The sequence below is a fragment of the Zalophus californianus genome, chromosome 11 (genome assembly GCF_009762305.2).
Source record: "Zalophus californianus isolate mZalCal1 chromosome 11, mZalCal1.pri.v2, whole genome shotgun sequence".
Classification (NCBI taxonomy): Eukaryota; Metazoa; Chordata; class Mammalia; order Carnivora; family Otariidae; genus Zalophus; species Zalophus californianus.
In genome coordinates this window covers 47,549,994-47,573,963 of record NC_045605.1, presented here as the reverse complement: position 1 = coordinate 47,573,963, position 23,970 = coordinate 47,549,994, and the positions used below count along the sequence as shown (strand labels likewise).

At 36.7% G+C, this 23,970-nt stretch overlaps 1 protein-coding gene across 16 annotated transcripts in view; it reads right to left on the bottom strand.

Annotated features, from left to right (window-relative positions):
• DLG2 (discs large MAGUK scaffold protein 2) overlaps positions 1-23,970 on the bottom strand; it is a 2,208,086-nt gene that overhangs the window by 1,227,237 nt on the left and 956,879 nt on the right. For 2 of the 16 annotated variants that reach the window (XM_027578640.2, XM_027578641.2), the window contains exon 1: positions 14,361-14,790. The exons of 13 other annotated variants lie outside the window; for them this stretch is intronic. In XM_027578640.2, coding sequence (XP_027434441.1) covers positions 14,361-14,462 — 102 coding nt within the window. In that variant the 5' untranslated portion in view covers positions 14,463-14,790. Of the gene's footprint in view, positions 1-14,360; positions 14,791-23,970 lie in introns of those variants that run through there. One more of the 16 variants, XM_027578642.2, reaches the window with a different exon arrangement.

Sequence of the window (23,970 nt, the reverse complement as noted above, 5' to 3'; positions counted from 1 at the left end):
AAATCATTTGACTCTATTAAAGACCCTGGACAATACTTGGATTCTGAGGCCATCAGACAGATTAAAGCTGGTGTCAGTTTATAAGTAATAAAAGCAAAACAAATCCCTTCCAGCTATTAGAAAACTATAAATTGTTTTAAGATGAATTTAAACTAACTCACAAAATACAGGTTACTATAGGATATTATGTTTCTAGCCCTTCATTTATCTATTCATTCCTTCATCACATATTATCAACCAACTTTTAGTTGCCAGTGTTGAGGAATTCATTTGTTCATTCAACGTCTATTTACTGAATGCCTTATTTTTCCCTTTGCTCTCCTGAAGTGAAGCTCAGTGGAAATTATATGCAGCTAAAAATATCCTAAAAATAAAGTATGATGGGTGTCATTATGGGGGAAGCAAAAGAAGCTTTAACAAAACTTGGACAGGTCCTTCTTCTTTGAAATTAACACTAAGTCTCACTTGCCTAAATAATTAAAACATAAAGATTACATAAACCATTCATTCAACAAACCTATATTGAGCACATAGTATGTTGCGAGCACTATACTAGTAGTTAGGTGTTCAAGATGTTAAGTCCCAGACTTTGGCACCTCATGGTATTTAGAGCCTTTTGACAATTCAGTAGCCAGGGATACCTTCCATAAGAAGATAACACAAACTGAGACCAGAAGGATAAGCAATTAACCATATTATTGCAATTTCTTTGATCTCCTCCCTCCTTGGAAAGAGTCCTTAAGGCCCTGGGCAAGTACAGAAGAGGATAAATACTTAATTTGTTTGCTAAATAAACCAGTATTGTTCTTACTGGGTAGGTAAATTGAATGTTTACCTGCAATCATTAAATAACAGTACAAGGTGCTAGATGGTTCTTAACTAAAAGCAGCTACACAGAGAGTGCATTTAATAGAGTAGGCAGTTAGATCTGAGCAGGGAATAGGGGCTCTCATATTGATAAAAGGCAGAAACCAAGTTCCAAAGAACTGGGAAAGACCCCAGGGGATATGCATGCATTCTTCCCTATAACTACTGCCCTACGGTAACTTATAGCTTCATTTTGTAATACATTTACACTGTGGTTTTGACACATCCTCCCCGCCCTCCCACCACAGGGGGAAGGCTGTCATGACAGTTCCAACAAGGATCTTATAGGGCCAAAATTTCCACCTCCCCAATGGTAGGAGGAGTCTCTGTGATGATTGGAAGCAACCTCAGTCAGAGACCACACTAGCTATGACCCTATCCCTTTTCATGCAAACATAAAAAGAAAAGACAACCCTGAGCCCCTGGTGCAGTTGCCCCCTCTGGGCCTGCCCACTGCCCCACCTTGAGTGTGTACTTTTGCTTTGACCACTATTAAAGGATTGCTTGCTTAAGAGTTTAGCTCTGAATTTTCCCAGCTGAACTCAAGAACCAAGGCTGGGGAAGACCACTTGCTGCTAACATATTGAGGGCTCTGAACAGCTAGACTGTATGCAAGGCAAGGACTTTAAACTGTTCGATACACCAGGATCATCCATTTGAAAGTAAGCAAGTATAGACGCACCATGTGAACCACCTCGTCAATATTTTCTGAATGGCATATTGGAACACCTTGAAACATGCACCACGACTTAACTCAGAATTAGGTTAAATGGACTGAGTCTATGATAGGTAATAAAGGATCTTGCAAACTACCATCATCTGTGAAGCACACAACATCAAGTTCTTAATGTTAATACTCTGGGACTAAAGAAACTCATTTTGGCAGATCTGCCTCTCCAAACAGGAAGTAATCTTGATATATACCTATGTTTTTGTTTTGTTTGTTTGTTTTAAGCTAAACCTTTGTAAGTCTACTTAAGTCAATCCATTATCCCTTAATTTGCTAAAAATTTGGTTGTGCTGAACTTAAAGTCACTGCACAGTTTTCCTAAACTGTTGCAGAGAGAAATAAGTGAAATAAAACATCACCAATTTAATGTAAAGAGAGCAAGTTAACCAACAACTGCAAAAGAAATCTATGGTTTGCCAGATAGATCTCTTCTCTAAGGATGTATATAAAGAAGACTTATATGTCAATGCAAAATGCTTATTCAAAAATGCAGAACACCTACCTGTGCTAGAGTGAAATAATACATTTTGGGTTGTCATGTTCAGTCAGAAAACTTAGAAATTATCTTACTGAATCCATATGAATGGAACAAAAAATATGCATGTAGGTCCAGTAATATCCCAAAATTAGCAATCCTACAAATAAAGTTATGCAAACACCTAGATTTTGGTTTTATTAGTAGAAAGCTCGTTCATCTGAAATCAACTATATAAGCAAATTTCCTCTGCTTCCCTAGAACTCAGAAAGTCTACCACCTAGACCATCTTTACACAAAGATACAGATTTTCATTTTTCAAATATATATTTTGGTCCTCATATTCCTGTGACAGAAGTAGCTGGGCTTTGGGACATGCAAATTTTTGTTGAGTTTCTTGGCTTAACAGTAAAAGTATAAATAACCAATAATGAAACTGTTCATGAAATTGATTTGACTAGAGGTCAGAAGGTACTATCCAAGTCCTGGACTCTTCTGGGATCTAAAAGAATGAAAGAGCCCATAGTGCCTTCATCTGGCCTAACTACATGCTCTCATGTCTATGGGTTTCAGGAGCACAAAACACATTGTATTTCTGGGCTAAGGGTTATATGCAACAGGTTAGAAGCCATAAGAAAGAAGGGACCAACACCTTGAAGTCATGCAACTCCAGTTCTGCCCTGATACTCTGAAATGTCTAGCTGTCTTCACTACACAGGTGCATTTTGATTTGATTGGGTACACATTTGCTGAGCCTCTGCACTATGCACCTTCAGCCTTTCAAAATTCAATACAGGTAACATACTCATTTTGATCCCAATAATGAGTGTTATGGGGCAAGTACCAGCTCTGCCCTCTGTTCTTGGCAGGATCCCAGGAATATCTTGGTTGAATGCTTTGGAAGCATGGTCAGTCCCTAGGAAATGCTTAGGGAGGGACAAACAAGGGAAAAAGAGACTTTCTCTGGGCTTAGAGTCAGAAAATTAAGCTTAAGCTCCAGTTCCACCACTACATGCTCTGTGACTTAATGCAAGGCATAGCATTATTTAACAAGTGTGAACAGAAAAAAGACTTTAAAGAATATCCAGTCTAGCCCAAACTAGTTATTTGATCACCTTAAAAATATCATGGAAAAACAGTGTTTAGCCTGATACTTGAACATCCGTAGTGAAGAGAATTTTATATGCACTTAATGTGCATTTAGAAACTAAGTTTCCATAATATCCATAAAGTACCTTGCAGAGCTATTATGTTGAGGGACAAAAGATAACTAATTTCAGAATGCTGTCCACAAATCATGATCATCACTTTAAAACATAAATAAGATCAAGAATAAAGGTTCTTTCTAGTCAGATAAATCCATTACAAAGAAGTAATGCTTGCATGAAGCAAGCAAATACACAATCCCCATTTCTAGCCTCTTAAACCTTCTGACCACCTTCATCTGAGAACCTTATTGAAATTCATTTTACTACTTTACCATAAGAATAAAGGCGCAGTTTGCATGGCCCTGGTTTCCTGTTTCCCTACACTTATTTTTTTTCCTTGAAAACTTTTCAAGATAAAAATTAAAAACCCCAGAGCTCTGGAGGATGCCTGATCTCCCTTCAGCCAAAACAGGCATCCAGTTTCTACAATAAATGAGATCATAGCAACCTTACTCATACTGTTGTAGATAAGAACCTGTCAGCATTTTCATTATAAAACCTTTTTCTTCCCTCTGGCTTGAGAGACCAACCATAGCAATTTGCTGGGGAAATAGCTCCAGCAAAGGGCAATACACAAGGCTCAAGCCCAGAGAGAAAATGTTTTCATTTTACAGAACTCAGGAAAGGTTTATTTGGGAATTAGATGGGCTGCAGAATCTCAAGGAGCATTTCTTTTTGAGGGTCATTTGACATTTTAAATAAAAGAAATAAGGTTTGCTGATATGTAAAACCAAATTTTCTCGGGCAGCAGATGTTAGGAAAAGGGTTATCTGCTTAATACCTTCAGGCACCAATACCTCAGGTAACAACAGCTATAATAACAGACACACTGCTGAATCTGTGCTCACATGTAAGGTGCTTTAGTAGTTGGGAGCATTCTCTCACAGACTCTCTGAGGTAAAATCACGGGAGGAAGGTTATGCCAGTATTACGTCAAATAGGACAAAATGGGATATATTAATAAAATGCTAGAGATGATCAATAAAATCTTTCTAACAAAATGATGGCACACTGAATACTTAGTAAAGGTGGCTTAATATAGCTAATATCTGAACTAGTTCACACAGTAAACTTTTTCTTCCTAACTCCTGAATCTTACCTGTGAAAATGAAAAGGCCTCTTTCTAGGCAATCGCATATTATGCTAATATAAACAAAAGTGAAATGGGAAGGGACTGTATCTGAGAGAATGAGAGGAAGAAGACTAATACCTATTTTCTGGCTACTACCTGCCAGGTATAGTATTAATTCCTCTCTTATTTCTATGGCATAACAAGCCTATTAAATGTATTTTATCTCCACTGTATAGATGAGAAAATTGAAGCTCAGAGAGGTGAAAGATCTTCCCCAACATCACAGAGCTAACAGTCTGGTCACACAGCACCTTTAATACCACACCTTAACCTCAGAATTTGTTTCTTCCTTCTATGTTTGCCTAACCAAGAACACACTCAAGCTTGAGACTCACCCAAGGTGTCTCTCGCCTCACTCAGATAGTAGGTTGGGTAAAATCTACCACTCTCTCTGCCTCTTCCTCATTCTTTCTCCCTTCCCTTCTTCCAACCAAAGAGAAGATACACCTTTAATATCATGCCACTAGTTTCTTTCAACACTGGCAAAGAAGAATTGGATTATAGATATTAGTAGTAGACTTGAGTCCGAAGTCAAACTCTTTTTTTTCTTCTGACCTAGATCAAGGTCTTGAAAAACCCAGATTAATTTCAGCTAACTCCAAAAGCCTTCTTTAACTATATTAAAGCAATCATTGATTCTTTTGTCCTCTTGTTACCTGTAGCAGGTCTTCCCAACCTATTAAAGCATGAGACACTTTTAAAATGTGAACTATTATGCATTATGTGTTAACTATACTACAAGAAAGAAAGAAAGAAAGAAAGAAAGAAAGAAAGAAAGAAAGAAAGAAAGAAAGAAAGAAAGAAAGAAAGAAGAGAAAGAAAGAAAATTAACTATTTTGTGGATCCTTCTTGGTATTAGTTGTACCATGAAGAATATGTACATTCTTGTACATATGAAGAGACAGTATCACATAAGGATTAACGGCTCCTGTCACTGAGCTATGTTGAAAAGTACGTAAGTTAATTCATGTAAAGTTCTTAGAAAAGGACCTTGTGCATGGTGAGCATTCAATAAGAGTTTGCCCAACCTGCCCTGTTGGTTGTTTTTTCCTCTCCACGTGTTTCTCTTAGTGCTCATGCACTAGCCAAACTGAAAGAGTCCTAAGGCAGTGACAGTATCTTTTTGTGTTTGAGTAACCAAGAGTTGCCAACCATAATGCTAAATATAATAGCAAGAGAAAGCTAGACATTGATAATGGCAAGTGTATCTACCTTTCCCCAAATGGAGATTTTTCCCAAATATAGTGAGAACATGAGACATAGTTCCAAGGGAAAAATCGAAGTTTCCTAATCTTAGATATCAAGTCAAATGACAAGCCACCATATTTTTTGAGATCTTATGAAAGTGATGCCATTAATCATAATTTGATGCTACCATTATTTGAGATATAATGCAGTGATTTTAATCCCTGGTTGGCCTAATGCCTAATGTGGATATTAAAGCAGTTAGAATGTATTGTACCAACGTTTTAGATATTATAACTATTTTCGGTGTGCCCTCTCATCAAATAAAATGCTTTAACCATCTCAGAAACCTGGGCAAAACTTTAATGAAGATAATGCAATGGAACACCACCAAAAAAATGTTTTATATTAGGAATTACACACACACACACACACACACACAAATCATGTTTTAAAAAATATTGTTATTTATAAGGTTTCCAGAAGCCATAATTTAGGACAATGTTCTTATTCTCTTTGATCTGATCGTCTAAATTTTCATAGTAAAATTATTATTGAATATTTAATAATCACTGCAATGTATAATGTGTTCATAGGCTGACAAACATTTATATATGTAAATATAGATGAAAAATTCATTAAAGTAGTATTGAATGATTTCTACTGTATTATATCTGGAGGTATAATCTGTGATTTTTAATGAAATAAATCCAGGACCTTCTGAGAAAACAAGCTTAACTGCAATAAGATCCCCATGGCACAGAGATTGAAGTGAATTGAAATCTATTAGCTCATCTGTAATTTACTAGACAAGAATGACTTACTAGTGATGACATGTCCAGGGATCTGACCCTAGATACCAGGTATATTAGTTAGAATTTTACAGAATGAGAAAGAGATTTATTATATGGAACTGGCTTATACAATTATTGAGGGTGGGAAGTCCCCAGATCTGCAGTCAGCAAGCTGGAGACTCGGAGAGCTGACTTACAGTTTTCATCCAAGTCGGAAGGCCTAAGAATCAAGATAGCTGATGGTTTTAATCTGAAGGCCAACCAGGCCTGAGATCTGAGAAGAATTCATGTTTCAGTTTGAGATTAAAGCAAGAAAAGACTGATAGCCAGGTCAAAGCAGTGAGGCAGAAGGAGTTCCTTCTTAGCTGTTTTGTTCTATTCAGGTCTTCAACTGATTGGATAAGGCCCACCCACTTTAAAGAGAGCAATCTGCTTTACTCAATCTAAAGATTCAAATGTTAATTTCATCCAGAAAAACCCTCACAGACATACCTATAATAATGTTTGGCCAAATGCCTGGGCACCTGATGGCATAATCAAGTTCATACACAAAATTAACCATCACATCAAGTTAACATATTGAGTAATGCCTAGTCTATGCTTCAGGGAAACATAAACTCTAGGAAGTTTGATAGCACAAGAGGGTCTCAGAGGCAAACTGCCAAATGAAAATAACAAATGAACGATAACAAAATACACACTTTTTTCCACTCATTCATTCAGTAAACATTTACAAGCACCTATAGAATTCCCTCATTCAACAAGTATTTATTGACTGCCTTTTATGGAACATTTACTAGATCTCTTAGGTACTATACTAAATGAATATGCTATGGACCCTGTCCCTGTCACAGTTTAGATGGACAATAGAAAAAGAAAAGAGAATTTACAACTGAACAGCATAAATATTTGAGCATTAAATATTGGGTACCACAGGAATCCTGAAGTAATTTAATTCAGAAAGGATTGGACATGATTTTACCATAGGGACTTCGAAACTTCACTGGGAAATCCATAAGTGATTACAAAGCAAAAGCCTTCATAACAAATAACAAGGTCTCAGATTTTTCAAGATCCTAAATTCTATGATTCAATGTTCCTTTCTGTGAACATATTTTAGTGACTGCATAACATTTAAACTTCCTCATCTTTTGATATATAGGGCCCCCCCCCATTTCCACTATTGCAAGTAAAAAAATTGAAAAGGACCTTGAACTGGCAAGTATCCTTTGTCAAATGGGACGCAAGGTTTATGCAACCTGCTTCTTGGGATATTCAGCTCCTGCTTCACTCATTAGCTCATTTTTCATTTTCTCTTTCTGGGTCAGATTTAATCTAGGATTTTTTTTTTTGGTGCAAATTATGTAAACGTCTAGATTCTGCCTTTTGTGGCATTAAAACACTTAAATATTAGGTTAAACTACACCTCCTTTACTAACAGATGAATTTCAATGTATTTGACTGAAGAATACTTTTCAGTTGACTACCAACAACCTCCATTTTTTTCCACCAGTTTGCAAAGTGGCCTTAATAAAATGGAAAACAAAAATATGTACTGAATATTTACCACATTCCAGGCATTGTGTTAAATGTTTTCATATGTGACATATCACTTAATTCTTACAATAGTCCTGTAAGCAAGGTGTTATTTTTCCTGCTTTTTACAGATAAAAACTTGTCAGTTTCTCTTCTCTCACCTTGATTCTCAGAACTTCTAGTTCATAGTTAGAGATCATGGCATAGAAAAATAACACTAAGCTACAAATTAGGAGACCTTGTTCTAGCTTTGACTCTGTGACTTGCTGTGTGGTCTTGAGAATGTCATGTACTACCTATACAGTTTAGTAACCTTATGTAGGAAATGAGACATGAATACTATTGGAAATGGTGTATTATATCAAACTCCTCTCAAATAAATGAATACTTTAAAAGGAGGCTGAGTACTCTAACAGATGTGCCTTGCATTCAAATTCAAATTTATGCCAAGAAAGGTATGTATAAATTACATTTTTGCAAATTGACTCCTGATTTAAAGGCACGTATAGGAAGTTGCTATTTGAGAGAGCCGTATACTTAATTGTAGAAATGAGTTGTAGGCTCTAGACATAAACTGCTTGGGCTCACATTTTGACTCTGCTACTTAAAGAACTTTGTGACTTTAGGCAGGTACTTAAAGTCTGTATGCTTCAGCTTCCCCATTTCTAACATGGAGATAACTGATATCCATCTCTATTGTGAGGATTAACTGAGTTAACATTTATAAAGCATATAGAACAGTATTTGGCACATGGTAGCAGGTGACTATGTATGTGATGGGACTAATGTCTTGACAGTGTCAATAGCTGTTACCTCAATATGCCCATTTTGAATGACTGGATTTTTTTGCATATTAGGTATTTTTAAACTGGGACACACCAATATAGGCATGGGACTCCTATAAACTCAAAGTCAAACAGAGTGTAACCTTATTCACAGGAGAATAAACTACTTCTTATCTATAAATCTATAAAGTAGAAGAAAACTATTTAAGATGGAGAATGGTATAACACATAAAGTAACTTGTGGCAGTGCAAATTTATACAGCCATCTTCAAAATAAATGTAATAACCCATCATCAAAAGTTTTAAAATATTTAAAATATGTGTTAGTAATTCTTAATCTAGACTACCCAAAGGAAGTAATTCTAAATTCAAAAAAGGCTTATTTATCAATATGTGCATTTTATTTTATTTTTAATAGTAGAAAATGTAGGGGAAAACCTAAATATTCAAAGATAAAGATAGAATACAGCTATTAAAATATATATACAAATCCTAATATAAATTTAAAACATTCAAAAGTAAACTCACTATGACTTCAACTACATTTTTAAAAATAAGCTATATGTAGACCAACAACAACAAAAAAGTACCAAAAAACCAGGAAAATATACACTAAAATATTAATAGTTTCAATCTCCAGTCCTCTGGGACAATAGCATTTTCTAAAATTTATTTTATTTCTGATTTTTATGTTTTTTTAATTTATTTCAGTGAACATGTATTATTTTAAGATGAAAATAAAGAACATACCAAAATAGCCAGGGCCTGGCAATATTCAAAATACATACAGAAAACTATCCTATCAATGACAAAAATATACATAGTGATATATCTATTAATGAATACAATGACAGATATACTCACTACTCTTTTGTATAACAAACTTGGCTATGTTTAAATAAAAAAATGAACAAACAAAACCACTTATCCCCCAAAGAGACTTTCTAGGCAGGAAAAGGAAGCTTGTAAGAGGTGGTTGAATGCGTGTTCCAGGGAACTGTCCACTGGAGAGGTACTGATAGACACTTGATCTTGGGAGATTGTGTAAGCATGCTCTGGAGGATGGAAGCCTGCAACACATTTTCCTTTCCTCTTTATCCTCTTTCCTGAAGTCTCTTCCCCTTCCCATCAACCTATTCTACTTCCCTTTCTTTCCCTCCATCCCCTGCTTTCTCTGTTTGCCTGATAACTTTGGAGATCAGAAGAAATAATGCTTGTAAAGCACCTAGAATAGTGCCTAGCCTTTGTAGATATTTAATCAAGCTGATTTTTTTTCTTTCCCTTTACTTCTTTAGTAAGAATCCCTTCCTCCTTTCAATTCCCTCTTCTTTTTTTAAAAAAAAATCCATTTTAACCTCTTCCTTATTCTCATTCTTCTTTCTTTGGGGAGAGTCCCCATATAGACAAAAGGGAAGTTGCTTTCTGCCAGATAATTCCTTTCCTTTGAGAGGTGGGACAGTTTATGCAATGTCTAAACATTCACAGGGGAAAAAAAAAACGTTCCAGGACTTATAACATTTTTTAAGAACTTTTCCCTATCTTAATCCATCAGACAAATATTAAAGGCACCTGTTGTGGCCTAGGGGCTTGAGAATTTGATTCAGATGAGCTGTTATATTAACAAATGGCTATGGGAAGAGGATAGGGGAGGGAGAGTTTCCCTAAGGCAAAATCCAATTTCAATAACAACTACTTTTGAGTTAAAAAAAAAGCAATAATTGTAGAGAACATTATGCTTTACATTAAACTTTTAGAATATTACGGAAACTAACAAATATTCCATCATATGTGTTTGTTTATTTTTGCCTTGGAAATGGTGATGGAAAGGAGAGAGTGAGGGAAAGGAACACATGGTGCTGCAGACCCTCGCAATGAAGCTGTGGGCAAGATAAAGGAAAGAGAAACAATACATAGGTGGCCACTGAATTACATTTAGAACTTGGATCGTTGCAGGTGGAGAAAACAGAGTTAAGTAAAGGTAAAGGTGATGCCTATTTTCAGATAAAACACAAAAACTACCATGAGCAGGGGAAGGCTTTCAGAAGGGCTCCTTCTCCATGGAAATTCCACTCCCATAATGGTGTATGGACTGGGGCAAAAAGAGGACTAATAAAATAGGAAATCTCTTTTTTGAATAACAGCATTTCGGTTTCTCTTATGAGAAACAGGTGGGACTATGAGTTTTCTATATTTTAGGGAAGGGAGTAGGATTATATTCCTCCTTAAACTTGCAATTCCTGTTGGAAAGGAATTGTGTCATACTTATATTTGTATCTTTAATGCCTATCACAGTGCCTGGCATAGAGTCTGGCACAGAAAGACACTTCACATTTATAGTCATAAGTCATATAGTCAGCTAACTAAACTGAATAACACCCAGGATGCAGCAAACAGGGGCCCTAGAGATTGCTAGGGCAACAAAATAAAATTATTTGGGGCTTCTCCTTGAAAGCTCAAGTTACTCAATATTCTTTAAGCCATTACTAAGTTTGGGAGAATAAGAACAAACAGTTTAAGTGTTTTTGAAGCTGATGAAGTCTGGCCTACATGTAAACATGATTTTAGACTTTGCCATAATAAGTATCTTTCCAGAAAAATACTCATCCTAATAACCTTATATTCAAACTTAATAGATAATAATTGGAATAAATGCATTTTTGGAGCCTCCATATTAACATCTATATCTCCATGAGGTTTTTTTTCCCCAACAATTAAATTCCACTTTCATTGCTCAAAGATTCAACTAAAATCCTCATTTTATATTTTTTTCATAAATCAACACTGTAATTAATACAGTCATCTACCACATCATTCGACTTTGAGACCATGGGGGACAAGAGCTGTTTATTGCCACATCTCTAGTGTCCAGCATTTATTGATTGCTCAATGAATTATTTGTTGATTGAGTAAAACAATGGTGTCAGTTTTTCATTAGTTTTCATAAATCCACTTTGTTTTATGAATGTTTTATCCATATACAAATGGTTCCTACATTTTATATAAACACTCATAGAGAAAAGTAACTTTAAGAGAAGCCAATGATCAAGTGCACAGCAAAAATAAACAATTTATCCAAAGAACTAACAGTGAAAGAAGGTCTTTCTAGAAGTGATGACACACCCCACCTTGTTAATAGAGCTGTAAAAATGACCAAGGCCAAATAAAAACATCAGTCATTTGATGAATGCAAAAGTACTAAGCACTGAATGTATCTCATTTAAACTGTATGTCTCACAGTGACATAGTAGGATGTAAGGCAGTACTTTTACTGAGGCCATTTTACCCATGAGAAAACTGAGACTTAGAGAAATCGTACATCGAGTAGGTGGTGCATCTAGTTTTGAAACCCAGGCCTATAAGATATACAAGTTTTCCACATTATGTTCTGTTGTCATCCTTCAGATAGTGTTGAAGAATTTCACCAAAGGCTAGAATAGAAGGCTCTATTATTCTTTCCATATTTAAGATTCTAAGGAGAGAGCCTTACATCAACCAGTCTGTAATTAACCAACTGTTAAGTACGATTCCAATATAGTTATCAATCCCATTATATCGGGCTTAAGAATTATCTTATTCAAATACTTGACAAAATGGAATGGGATAGACCCTCTAAAAGTATTATTTTATTTTCACAGAGACTTGATTTCTTTTCCATGGAACAATGTCTACCAACACACATGATTTAGATGTTTCACTCTATCGATGTGGTTCTCTCTCACCACCTGAACGTTTCAAACCAGAACACCAAAAGGAAGAGAACTTAAAGAAAGTTAAACTAATGTAATTCCCCAGACTAAAAAAAAAAAGTGTGCTTGTGATTATACTAATTCCCTCCAATGTCTGCAAATCAGTGGAAAATTAACAGCATAGAAGAAACTTCTTAGAAAATGAGTTTCAAGGGTTGAACACATATTCAACATTACCATACCAATAGCTTATCTTATTTGTTAGCTTGTGTTTAGTTTCCCTTGACAAATAATTCACCTTTGTTAATAATCACTTAGTGCTACAAAGCAATTCTCAGAAGTTTATAGGAATGGATTTTAAATAGTAGCCATTGCTAAGATGCTGCTGTAAATACAATTAGAAGAGTGAGTGGATAGAAGCACAGGGGAGGGTAGCAAGTTGTGTGAGGGAGAGGAGCTAACAAGTTAGCTATTGGTGCTGTTCACTCACATACATCTTCCTGACAACAATGAACACACAAACCTTAAAACTCTAAGACCTCTCCAAGGGTTTCCAAAGGAGCATCTAGCTAGTCTTTAGCATGATCAATATTTTTTTAACTGACCCTAAGGTGCAGTCTACTATATTGAGTAAGAAATGTAAATCTTTGGCAATAACTTTACCATTAAATGATCTTACAGAATGATCACTGGAGAATATCAGAGCCAAGGAGGATCACCTCATCTACACCTCTCATTTGATAGAAAACCAGAGGCTCAGAGAAGAGAGATTCTCTGTGCATTGTCAGTATAAAACTCACAATCCTAACTCCCCATTTTTCCATTACATTTACACCTCCTCTGAGCACTATCCATGAAGTTGAATGTGTATGTTTCATTAACTCTCCTTCGTAAGGTGCTTACCAGTGTCCAACCCAGTCACTAGAGAGTTCTCTTTCAGAGCAACAGGGATCATGTGATTTTATTAACTTAAGAAGGTGAATTTTAGTTTTTTTAGATGATGCTCTCTCTGTCCTTAGAGTCACCATAGTGGTCACAAAAGTGTTTCAGACAGACAGACAGACCAGACAAGCCCACCAGCTTTTCACAATGAAGAGAAGTGAAGGCGTATACCTAGGAGTAAGGGGACATGCACTCAGACCCTTCATGGGCTAAGACTGCTCAAATACCACTTTCTATGCATCTTTTCCAGGGGGTGCATCTTTGAGTCCACCAAAAAAGTTAGAGACAAGGAGCAGTAAATGGTAACCTGCTTCAAAACTCTTCAAATCTCATTTCCTTGTGAACATGAATCACCTTTACAAAAATCTGGGGTGGGACAGTTATTCGCTAGAAACTTCACTGAGTAATTGCGCCACCTCTTGATAAAATTTCTGAGTGTTGATTTCAAATGGATTGTATAAGCTCAGAGGAAAATACACATTAGGGGCAACATGAGCCCATCTCCAGATTTTCTGTCTAGAATAAAAATAAGCTCCTCAGATTTAAAAGTGTCAAATTGCAAACTGTTATGTTCAATTTCATCTCAAGCACATCCACCATCCCAGATAACCCTGACTGTGGGCCGTCTAGGTCCGGGGCTCCAGGCAGTGGTAACCTGTGATGAGTTCAGGAGCTCACAAATGAGCAGCCAGAAGCCCAGTCACTAACTAAATGTATAACAAGATCCCAAGCACAGAGTCACCTAAGGCGCCCCCTTTCCGAGGCATGATCTGCTCTTGGAACCTCGGTACATTAGAGACCAGGGTCCTGCCACAAAGGAGTTATCAACCCAACATCGGACGCCAGAAAAATCAGTGCGCTCTCAAGGCCCCCAAACCCAGCCAGCTCCCAGAAAGGGCAGAGCAAGTCCTAGCTTTTGTCACTCTCCCAACAAGCAGACACATAAACAAACAACAAAAGGAATTGTTAGCTCCCCCAAGGGAGGCAGCATGCATTAAAAAGACATGAACCTCGTCCTACCTTGCATCCAAACATCAACGACAAAGTGTTGTTGGTGCAAGCAACTTTGCAGTGGCAAATCATTGGGGTAAAACAGTCAGGGTCCTTAACAACAGGGGACATTCCTTTCGGGCTGCGGCAGTGGCAGCTCGCTGGGGGACCCGAACACGGTGCTCGCCGGGCACATGGAGCGACAGCCTAGACCGAGCAGCTGCTCCGATAGCTGCCCCCTGCACCCCGCGCAGCCATCCCCGTGCGCGGGTAGAAGCAACGCGGGCAAGTAACAAGCGTCTTGGGGTCTCCCTTCCCTGGGGAATGAGGCGTGGGGGGAGGGACAGAACCAAGAAGGGTTCCCCCCCTATGGTGAATTTGGAGTAGGTAAAATTTAAAAAATAAATAAATAATATATAAAATAAAAATAAAAGGGAGCCAGGCGCTTAGAGGAGGGTTCAAAGGAGGTGGGGCAGTATTAGCATGTAAAAGGATGTGCCCGCCTACTCGCCCCAGTCACACAAGATTGTCATGCGAGCTGAAGGGGGCTGAAATTATTCTCTCTGAAAGAAAAAAAAATACTGCAGCTCCCGATTTGGTAAAAAGCCAGTGGCTTGCTGCAATCCAGAGTCACCGTGGGGAGCGCTGGCCGGGCAACTGGGGTGGAAGGGAGGGGCTGACAGAGGGAGGGAGCAAGGTGCTCGCCTGCCTAGCCCAGCCTGCTGCTCGCTCCGTGCAACCTAGGAATCTCCGGGGTCGGTGAAAAGAGGGCTCCGGTGCTAATAATTGAGACCACACTCGACCCCCAGCCGCTGTGCCCCCAATAAGCAACCTCCAAGGGCGAGCTCTGAAGAAGGGGAGGCCCCCATGGAACCCTGCTGAGTGCATTGTCCAGCTGGCCCTCTGATACTGGTGTGCCTGAGCTGATAGTCAGCAAAGGGACCTGGGGTAGAAGTGCACTGGAAATGGTTTCGCTGGGGCCCTGTGCCCTTGACTTCTGGGTCAGTGAGCTGACTCACTCCCTAGGTGGTAGAATCCCTCTCAGAACCTAGGCTTTATCTGATAGAACATTTGTCAAACTCAAAAAGGAAGAGTCAGCCGCTTCCCCACCTTGATATCTTAGAGGCTCCAGAAAGCCCCAGAAATCTTTATGCTGTTCTGGAAGTATGAATGACAAGACTGGTGTACGCTTTACTGGTTTTTTTTTTTTTTTCTTTTTCTTCCTTTTTTAAAGTGAGGCTATCAAAATTGCCTAAGATGGCAAAAAAAAATTCAGCATGTGGCTGGCCCAGCTGCAAAACTGCTTATTGGAGACAAAAAAAAAAAAAAAAGTGATAGGAAGGATGCAGAAGAGTAGGAAGTGGGTAAAACTAGCACCCTTTTGGTGCCACCTGAGTGCCTGGCACTGTGCCTTACAAATGGTTGGTGGAAAAACAGCAAGACATCAGAATTTGGAATTAGACTCTGGCTCTTGTGCTGAGTGGCTTTGTGTAAGTCACTCACAGTGTTTGAGACTCTGTTTCCTTATCTGTAAAGTGGGGCTACTCACCCCTACCTTGCAGAGCTGTCATGAAGACTAGAGAAGGTAAAGAAATTCCTCTGGTAAGCCCCAGTGGTACATAGCAGCTGCTCTTTACTTATATAGCCTGTATCAGGTCTCAGCCTGAAAGATAGGTATTATTGAACACATTTTTCTAGAGGAAGAAACTGAGCCCTGAGGTTATATCAGTTGCCCAAGTGACACGGTCAATAAGCCATGAAGATAAGGTTCAAAGACAAGTGACAGAAGATAGTTTACAAAGCAACATCACACTTTAGAAGCTTTAGAAGCATGCTCTAAAGACTCCAGATTTACCTATGAAGGGTTAGGCCTGTCATATTCACAGGAATATGGTAGTTTCAAAAGTCTCTGATTGGGCATTGACCTCAGATCCCATTTGAAATAGAGCAATAAAATAGTCTTAACTACCCATAGCAAACTCAGCCAGAATCATCTTTCTGATGCAGTTTCATGAGAATACCAGACCACTTGTACTCTAAATTAATGAGCCCCAATACCGCTATATGATTCAGACTTACAAAGTTTCAGTAAGAACAACAACAAAAAACCAAACGAACTTGCAAATTGTCAAGTCAAACATAGTGCCCTATCAACTTTCTTTAACCGGCCTATATTCAAAATACCCCACCCTCCTGTCTCAAATTAATGGAAACCAAACCTGATTGCATAACTCCCTGGGACTCAGGCTCAACCCTTACATTATCATTCCATAGGCCAGGAGGATATCAAGGACTCTACATTTTTAATCAGCCTTCTGGTGAGAGGAATATGGGTCCTGCCTACAAAATGAAGACCTCCTAAAGGGAAATCAACATGGAACAAAGTATGAGCAAAGATCAGCATGAAAAGGCAGTAAAAGCTGGGGTAAATGTGGCTCTACTGAAGAGTACAGCTGTGTCTCAGGCTTTGGGATTCTCACACTAAGTGCAGGAATTCTTACCTAGTCAATTCCCCTACTGGCAATCAGGACTGATTCAATCTGTCTTGCATCTAGGGGTGGCAGGGACTCAGGAGGTCTAATATATATGTGCTTAAACATACTAGGTCACACATTTTAGCAGAACTCTGGTCTGGTGCCTTCTGTAGAATCCTAGAGTCACATTCACACATTAAGTGTACCCCTTATCATTTTATTCTTTTATGTTACCATTAAATGTGTGATTGTGTGAGCACTTCCACCTACAGAGTGTCTATAATTACGGCTGTTTTTCCAAAGGCGAATGGATGCTAAAAAAGTTGTACAATATTTCCCTTCTTCATTAGCCTATAATTTGGATTTCAAACACCCCAAAATATTGTATGCTCTATATTGTGATGTTCCAATAATAACTAACACAGTCTTTCCCTAATGAATTACCCAAGCTAAGGCTGACCTCCTATTCTAGGGCAGCATTTAAGGCTTCTGTGTTCAAGTTACTTCTCATTTTACAGTTTGTGCTGGTTTAGAATGAGAAAGCCAAAGGCAATATATAAAGAAAAATATATATTTCAGTTCCTTAATATTTTATTGTTTAAATTTAATCAATGAGAATTCATTTATCTCGTGTGTGTGTGTGTCTATACCTGTTATCTGTTCATATGCCTCTGACAAAATGCTTTCCTTTAATTCTTGTTTCTCAATAATAGTTCTGGGGTGAATTGAAGAGGGGGAGAAGAAGGGTGGGGGGATGTGGTTTCCATGACAATGCATTCCATAGTTACAGCCAGTAACCACTATGGTTAAAAAAAAAATGAATCACTGTTACTTTAAAATATGAACACACTGCATTATTGGTCTGAAAAGCACTAATTTGGGAGTATTCTGCATGGGAATGCACTGCAATATTTTTAGGAGGAGATATTACTGGGGAATGCCAGGAGATGATGCACTCATTTACTCATTTTAATAGTCAAAATAACCACCCTTAATTAGACATTTCAATGATCGGTAATATTTCCAGTTCTTTCTAATAATCATCACTCTTCAAAATGATACATGACAACTATACACTATTAAAAATTTTTCCTAATGACAACATTCCTCAAAACTGACTCAAAATCACACACCAAAAGAATAGGATTATCAATAAACATGACCAGGGTTTAATTTTAATCTTTTATTTATTGTTATTATCATCATTCCTAATCAGAAATTGAGACAAGGTAAGAAGCATTAGCTATTTATCCTTTTTTTCTTTCTTTGCTGATCTTTCCATAGCAATTTTTAAAAAGAGATGGTTCATGTTGGAAGGGAAAGAATATAGTGGACCCTAGGAGCCCGGGTGTTTCTTCTTATTGACTGGATAAATTTGAGCAAGCTACCCAGCCTCTCTAGGCCCCAATTCTCTTGCCTATCACGATGAAATGGGTATACCAGAGCACCTCTCAGTTCATTTCCAGTGCGTAAATTCTCTGAGTTGTCTTCCAAATATAGACTCTTAAGAATGTAAAGGAAATTTAAGAAGCAATTTCATCCAGTCACCTGTCTTCATTAAACTCTTCTATAGTGCTTACTATTTGATATGCTCAAATATAGTGTTCACTATGTGCACTGTTCTAAATTCAGAGATAATGTATTTCCAAATGCCTGTCACTTTTATCTGGTTTGTTCTAGGCACTCAGTAATTGGAAGAGCTTTATGTTAATTTCCTGATTTTATTTTTTGATAAAAATTAACAGGAAAGAATACACCTATTAGACCAACCAGATATGTATAATATTTTTATACTGAACAATTCTGACTCTTTAAACTTTCTTCACAAATTGTACTCTCCCAAAGTCTCCTCACACACTTTCTCAGCTCTCTCAAGTCTCTCACTGAGGAACACATACCCACAGTGAGGGTTTATACAAGAGTCAGACCCCATAAAACTGACTCTAAAATGCATCATGCTTGGGGTGCCTGGGTGGCTCAGTCATTAAGTGTCTGCCTTCGGCTCAGGTCATGACCCCAGAGTCCTGGAATGGAGTCCCACATTGAGCTCCCTGCTCAGCGGGGAGTCTGCTTCTCCCTCTGCTCCTCCCCTGCTCCCTGCGCATGCTCTCTCTCTCTTTCAAATAAATAAAATCTTTAAAAAATAAAATGCATCACGCTTTCCTCATGACTGTTGACTCTTCATGTTCTGGCATATCTGATTCCTCCATTTCTACTCATCTGCCCCTAAGTATGTGGGCCAGTCACACTTAATTATTAGTTGATCTTTATTTGAATCCAACTTAGCATGTTTGCTTGACCTTGATTTGAAATAATTGTGTTTATTTGAAATTTGGAATGATTGAGTCAATAAATGAGTAAATAAAGAACAAATGAATATATGGGTTGAGCCAGGATTTCCATAGCCCCCACCTGGGCCCTAGTTGAATTAGTGTAGATCTTTGTTTATCTCCTAATCCAGCCCCTAAGCCTCCACCTCCTACCTGTAAAGAATACAACTTTTATTGAGGAAATGCAGCCCATTGATTCAAAATCAATTTTGACACTTTGTGTTAGCATCAAGTATTTTGAAATAATGATTGTCCTCAGCTTCAAATTGAGGCAAGGCAAATTTTTGCCTGTAAGACTTCTCATCATGTTCATTTTCAGTTTTACTACCATTTTGAAAAAGCAACTCGAAACATCACCTTCTGTACCACCTGGACAAATTTCTTCAGTATGAAAATCAAATGAAAAAACAAACACACACCTCTTTTTGGCTTGTTTAGCAAATTTGATTTCAGCGTTAAAAGAACAAGATTTGAGTCTTGGGTTCCAGTCCTAGCTTTTGCATTTACTATATAACTGAGATAATCAGTTAATCTCTTTGACAGTTAATTGTCTCATCCATTAAAAAATGGGGAAGGATTGTTAAATAAAACACCTATATTATAGGGTTCCTATGAGGATTTACTAAAATGCCATATGTGAAAATACCTGATCCCAGTCCCTGGCATATATACATTTTTTTCATATCCAAAGATAGAAAAAATATTATTAAAAATAAATGCTAAGTACAAAAGCAAAGTTTTATTTTTTAATTTTTTTAAGATGAAGGTTGTTTTTTTTAAAGATTTTATTTATTTACTTGAGAGAAAGAGAGAGAGATGGGGGAAAGAGAGAGAGAGAGACAGGGAGAGAGGGAGGAAGGGGCAGGGGGAGGGAACATCCAAGCAGACTCCCACTGACTGCAGAGCCTGATGCTGGGCTCAATCCCACAACCCATGTGATCAGGACCTGAGCTGAAACTAAGAGTTGGACTCTCAACCGACCGAGCCACCCAGACACACCTAAAAATAATTTTAAAGTACTGTCAGGAACAATAACTCACAACTCCATTGCCAGATAACTAATTGTAATATTTTGGAAGAGACAGCTCCAGTAACACCACAACAAAACTGAATTCAAATTATATATAAAAGTGTATGCTGTTTTTGAAAATAATACACCTTTGATACCTATTCATGCTTTTAGACAAAAATTTTCTTACAAAAATGGCATTAAATGGGCCATAGTATTTCAATATTTCATGGCATATTTCACAAGCCCCTTCTTGTTGCAGGTCAAAAATATTTAATATTATGAAAAAAATTGAAATGTTCGTATGGGCAAATATTTGCACATATCCATAACAAAATTGAGGCTAAAAGTTACAGATAAGGAATTCTTGGTGCAAAGAGCATGAACATTAAAAATTTTTAATGTGTAATAGTCAATTTATGTTTGTATCAATTTAAATTTCCATTAAAAATCCTATGGAACTCATTTTTATTCTCCATAAATATTTTATAGATGATACTTGAGCAAAACTCTGCTGTAATATTTTGTCTGAAAATGTTATTTTTACTTTTTGGTTATTTTATTAGGTTTTTACATGACAGTTTAGCTGAGTATAAATTCTAGATTGCCAGCTATTTTCTCTCTTCAGTATTTTGAAGAGTAAATCCAGTTGTTTTTTTGTAATTGCTCAGTTGTTTCACATTGATTAATTTTGTTCATTGTTTTGTTTTGGAGATTTACCCCAATGTAATTAGATACGGAGTTCATTTTCTTTATCTTGTCTAGGACTTCTTCTGATGGCCACATCTAAGGATTCAAGTCTTTACTCAATTACAAAACGAATCCAAGGATTCATGTCTTTAATCAATTATAAAAAATGTGACGGCACATCACTTTGCATTTTTCTTTCCCTCGTGTTCTCTTATGCATTTTTTTCTTAAATTGTGATTATACATATATTTACTTTCCCTTTCTTTTATATTCATTATCTCTTTAGCTGCTTATGCTGCACAATGGGTAATTTCTTCAAAAATCTTTCCATGTACTAATTCTGTTTTTAGATCTTTAAAACGCTTATTTTGTTTTTAATTTGTTATTGTACTTTTAAGTTATAAAAGCTCTATTTTTTATTGAGATGTAGAATAGTATAAGTTTAAGGAGCACAACTTGTTGATTTGATACACTCATATATTGTCAAATGATTACCACTATAGTGTTAGCTAACACCTCCATCATCTCACATGTGGTAAAAATATTTAAGATCTACTCTCTTAGTAACTCTCAAATATATAATATTGTTAACTATAATCACCATGTTGTACATTACATCCCCCAGATTTATTTATCTCATAACTAAAAGTTTGTACCCTTTGACCAAGATCTCTCCATTTCCTCCATGCCTCAGCGTCTGGTAATCACCATTCTACTCTCCATTTCTATGAGTTTGGCTTTTTTAGATTCCACACATAAGCTATATCATACAGTCCTTGCCTATCTCTATCTGACTCATTGCATTTAACATGATGTCCTCAAGGTCCATCCATGTTGTTACAAATGACAAGATTTCTTTTTTTATGGCTGCATAATATTCCTTGTATGTACCACATCTTCTTTATCCATTCACCCGTTGATGAACATTCAGGTTATTTCCATAACATCTACACCAACAGTATCTATGGATTTCCTCTTCACAACCTCACAAACACTTGTTATCTCTTGTCTTTTTGATGATAGCCATTCTAACAGGAATGATGTGATAGTTCTAATTTGCATTTCCCTGATCATTACTGATATTGAGCACTTTTTCATGAACTTACTGGCCATTTGTATGTCTTCTTTGGTAAAATATCTACACAGTTCCTCTGCCCATTTTTAATTGAATTTTTTGGGTTTTGGAGGTTTTTTGCTATTGAGTATAAGTTCTTTATAGATTTTAGATCTTAACTCCTTATCAAATACATATGATTTGCAAATATTTCTCCCATTCTAGAGATTTTTTTCATTTTGTTGATTGTTTATTTTGCTGACCTGTCACTTATTAATGAATGCTTAACAATATTAATTTGTTCACTCATTCATTCCTTTATTTATTCATTACATACCAAATCTAACCAAGAAACTTCTTTCAAATATATGTAAAACACAGCAAAATTTCTATGAAATCACTAATTCTATTTTTATACTGTGTTTGCCCATCTGTGAAACAAAGGCAAATTGTTCATTGTCAAAAAAATATATACTAAATCAGAGTTCAACTTTGAAAGCAGCAATTCATGGATAGACTGTGTCAAAAAACACAGCTCATTTTAAATGGCTTTATATTGCCACTGTGCTTCACTACTACAAATAGATTTTCCTTATCAGCTTCCTTTCATCTGAACAATAAATGGTTCTTCTAGCTGCAAGAGCTAATTGAGGTGACTTACTTACTCTGAAGAACCCATTCTATTATGTTGCAAGCAGAGGCCCTCAGCTAATCCTACCCAAACAAAGTGAAATGAATACTCAATGAAACAAATGCTTGCCTAAAACTATGAAGACATCAGATCTCTTACAATCTTCAGTAAGATACCATAGAATTAAGATTATAACCCAATTATCTCTTTTTCTCTTAATAAGCTACAAGCATACTGGTTAAAGTCCTTGACGGCCCCAAATTATAAATATAGCCTAACTAAATTTCCATTTCCTGTTTGCTTAAAATATGATTATTGTGAGAAAACCATATTTAACTAGAGTGGGTGAATTAATCCCACTATAAAAGTGCTGGTGATCTCTCCCTTCATTATAAGGATAGTCAGTCTCAAGTATAATGTGTTGGAAGATCTGAATTGTGTTTGCTAAAGTTGTTAGCATCTGACCACAGAAAAGCCTTTGCTGGTTTCATGATGTTAGCATATTTACTTCATTTCCCATTTTTGGTTCCCAGTTACTATTTTCTTCTTCACTCAATTCCTTCAACAAATACTTTTGTGTGTCTATCATTTGCTATATGCTATGCTAAATTTGGAAGACAGATTAAGTAGATCAATACAGTTCTGGCCTCATGGAGACTAGTAAAAAAGGCAATTTGGGATAAGTGCTTTGAGTAGAGCTTCATGGCTCCATGAAAGCATATAGGGGGATCTTATCTAATAGGGAGGTCAGAGAAGGAATGATTGAGAAAGTGATCAGAAAGATGAATGGGAACTTACTAGACAAATGGAGTAAGGAAAAACTTCTCAAATAGAGGGAATAAAATACATAAAGAACGTGTGATGCCAAAAACAAGGAGTATAAGAAGGACTGAGATAAAACTCAGAATAACTAGAACACAGAAAACAAGGGCAAACATCAAGTGAGAAGACGCTGATGAAAGTAAAGGTCAGACTATGCAGGCTATACTTAAAATTTTTGTTTTTATTTTAAAAGCCTTAGGAAACTACATGGGAAATATTTTTAAAGTAGCTTTATTGAAGTATAACTTGAAATATAATAAACTACAAATATGTAAAGTAAAAACTGATAAGTTTCAATATATGTATACATCCCTGAAACCATCAGCACAATCAAGACAGTGAATGTATCTGTCACCCTCAATAGCTTCCTCATGCCCCTTTATAATCCCTGCCCCTCAACTCTTTCCTACTCCCCATCCCAAAGCAGTCATAGATCTGTTTTCTGTTACTACAGATTAGTTTGCACTTTATAGAAATTTTTATAATGAAATCATATGGTATGTATTTTGTCTGAATTTTTTTCACTCAACATATTTGAGATTCATCAAGGTTGTTGTATGTCAATCATTTATTTTTTATTGTTAAGTAATATTACATTGTAAAGATATACTATAATTTGTTTATACATTC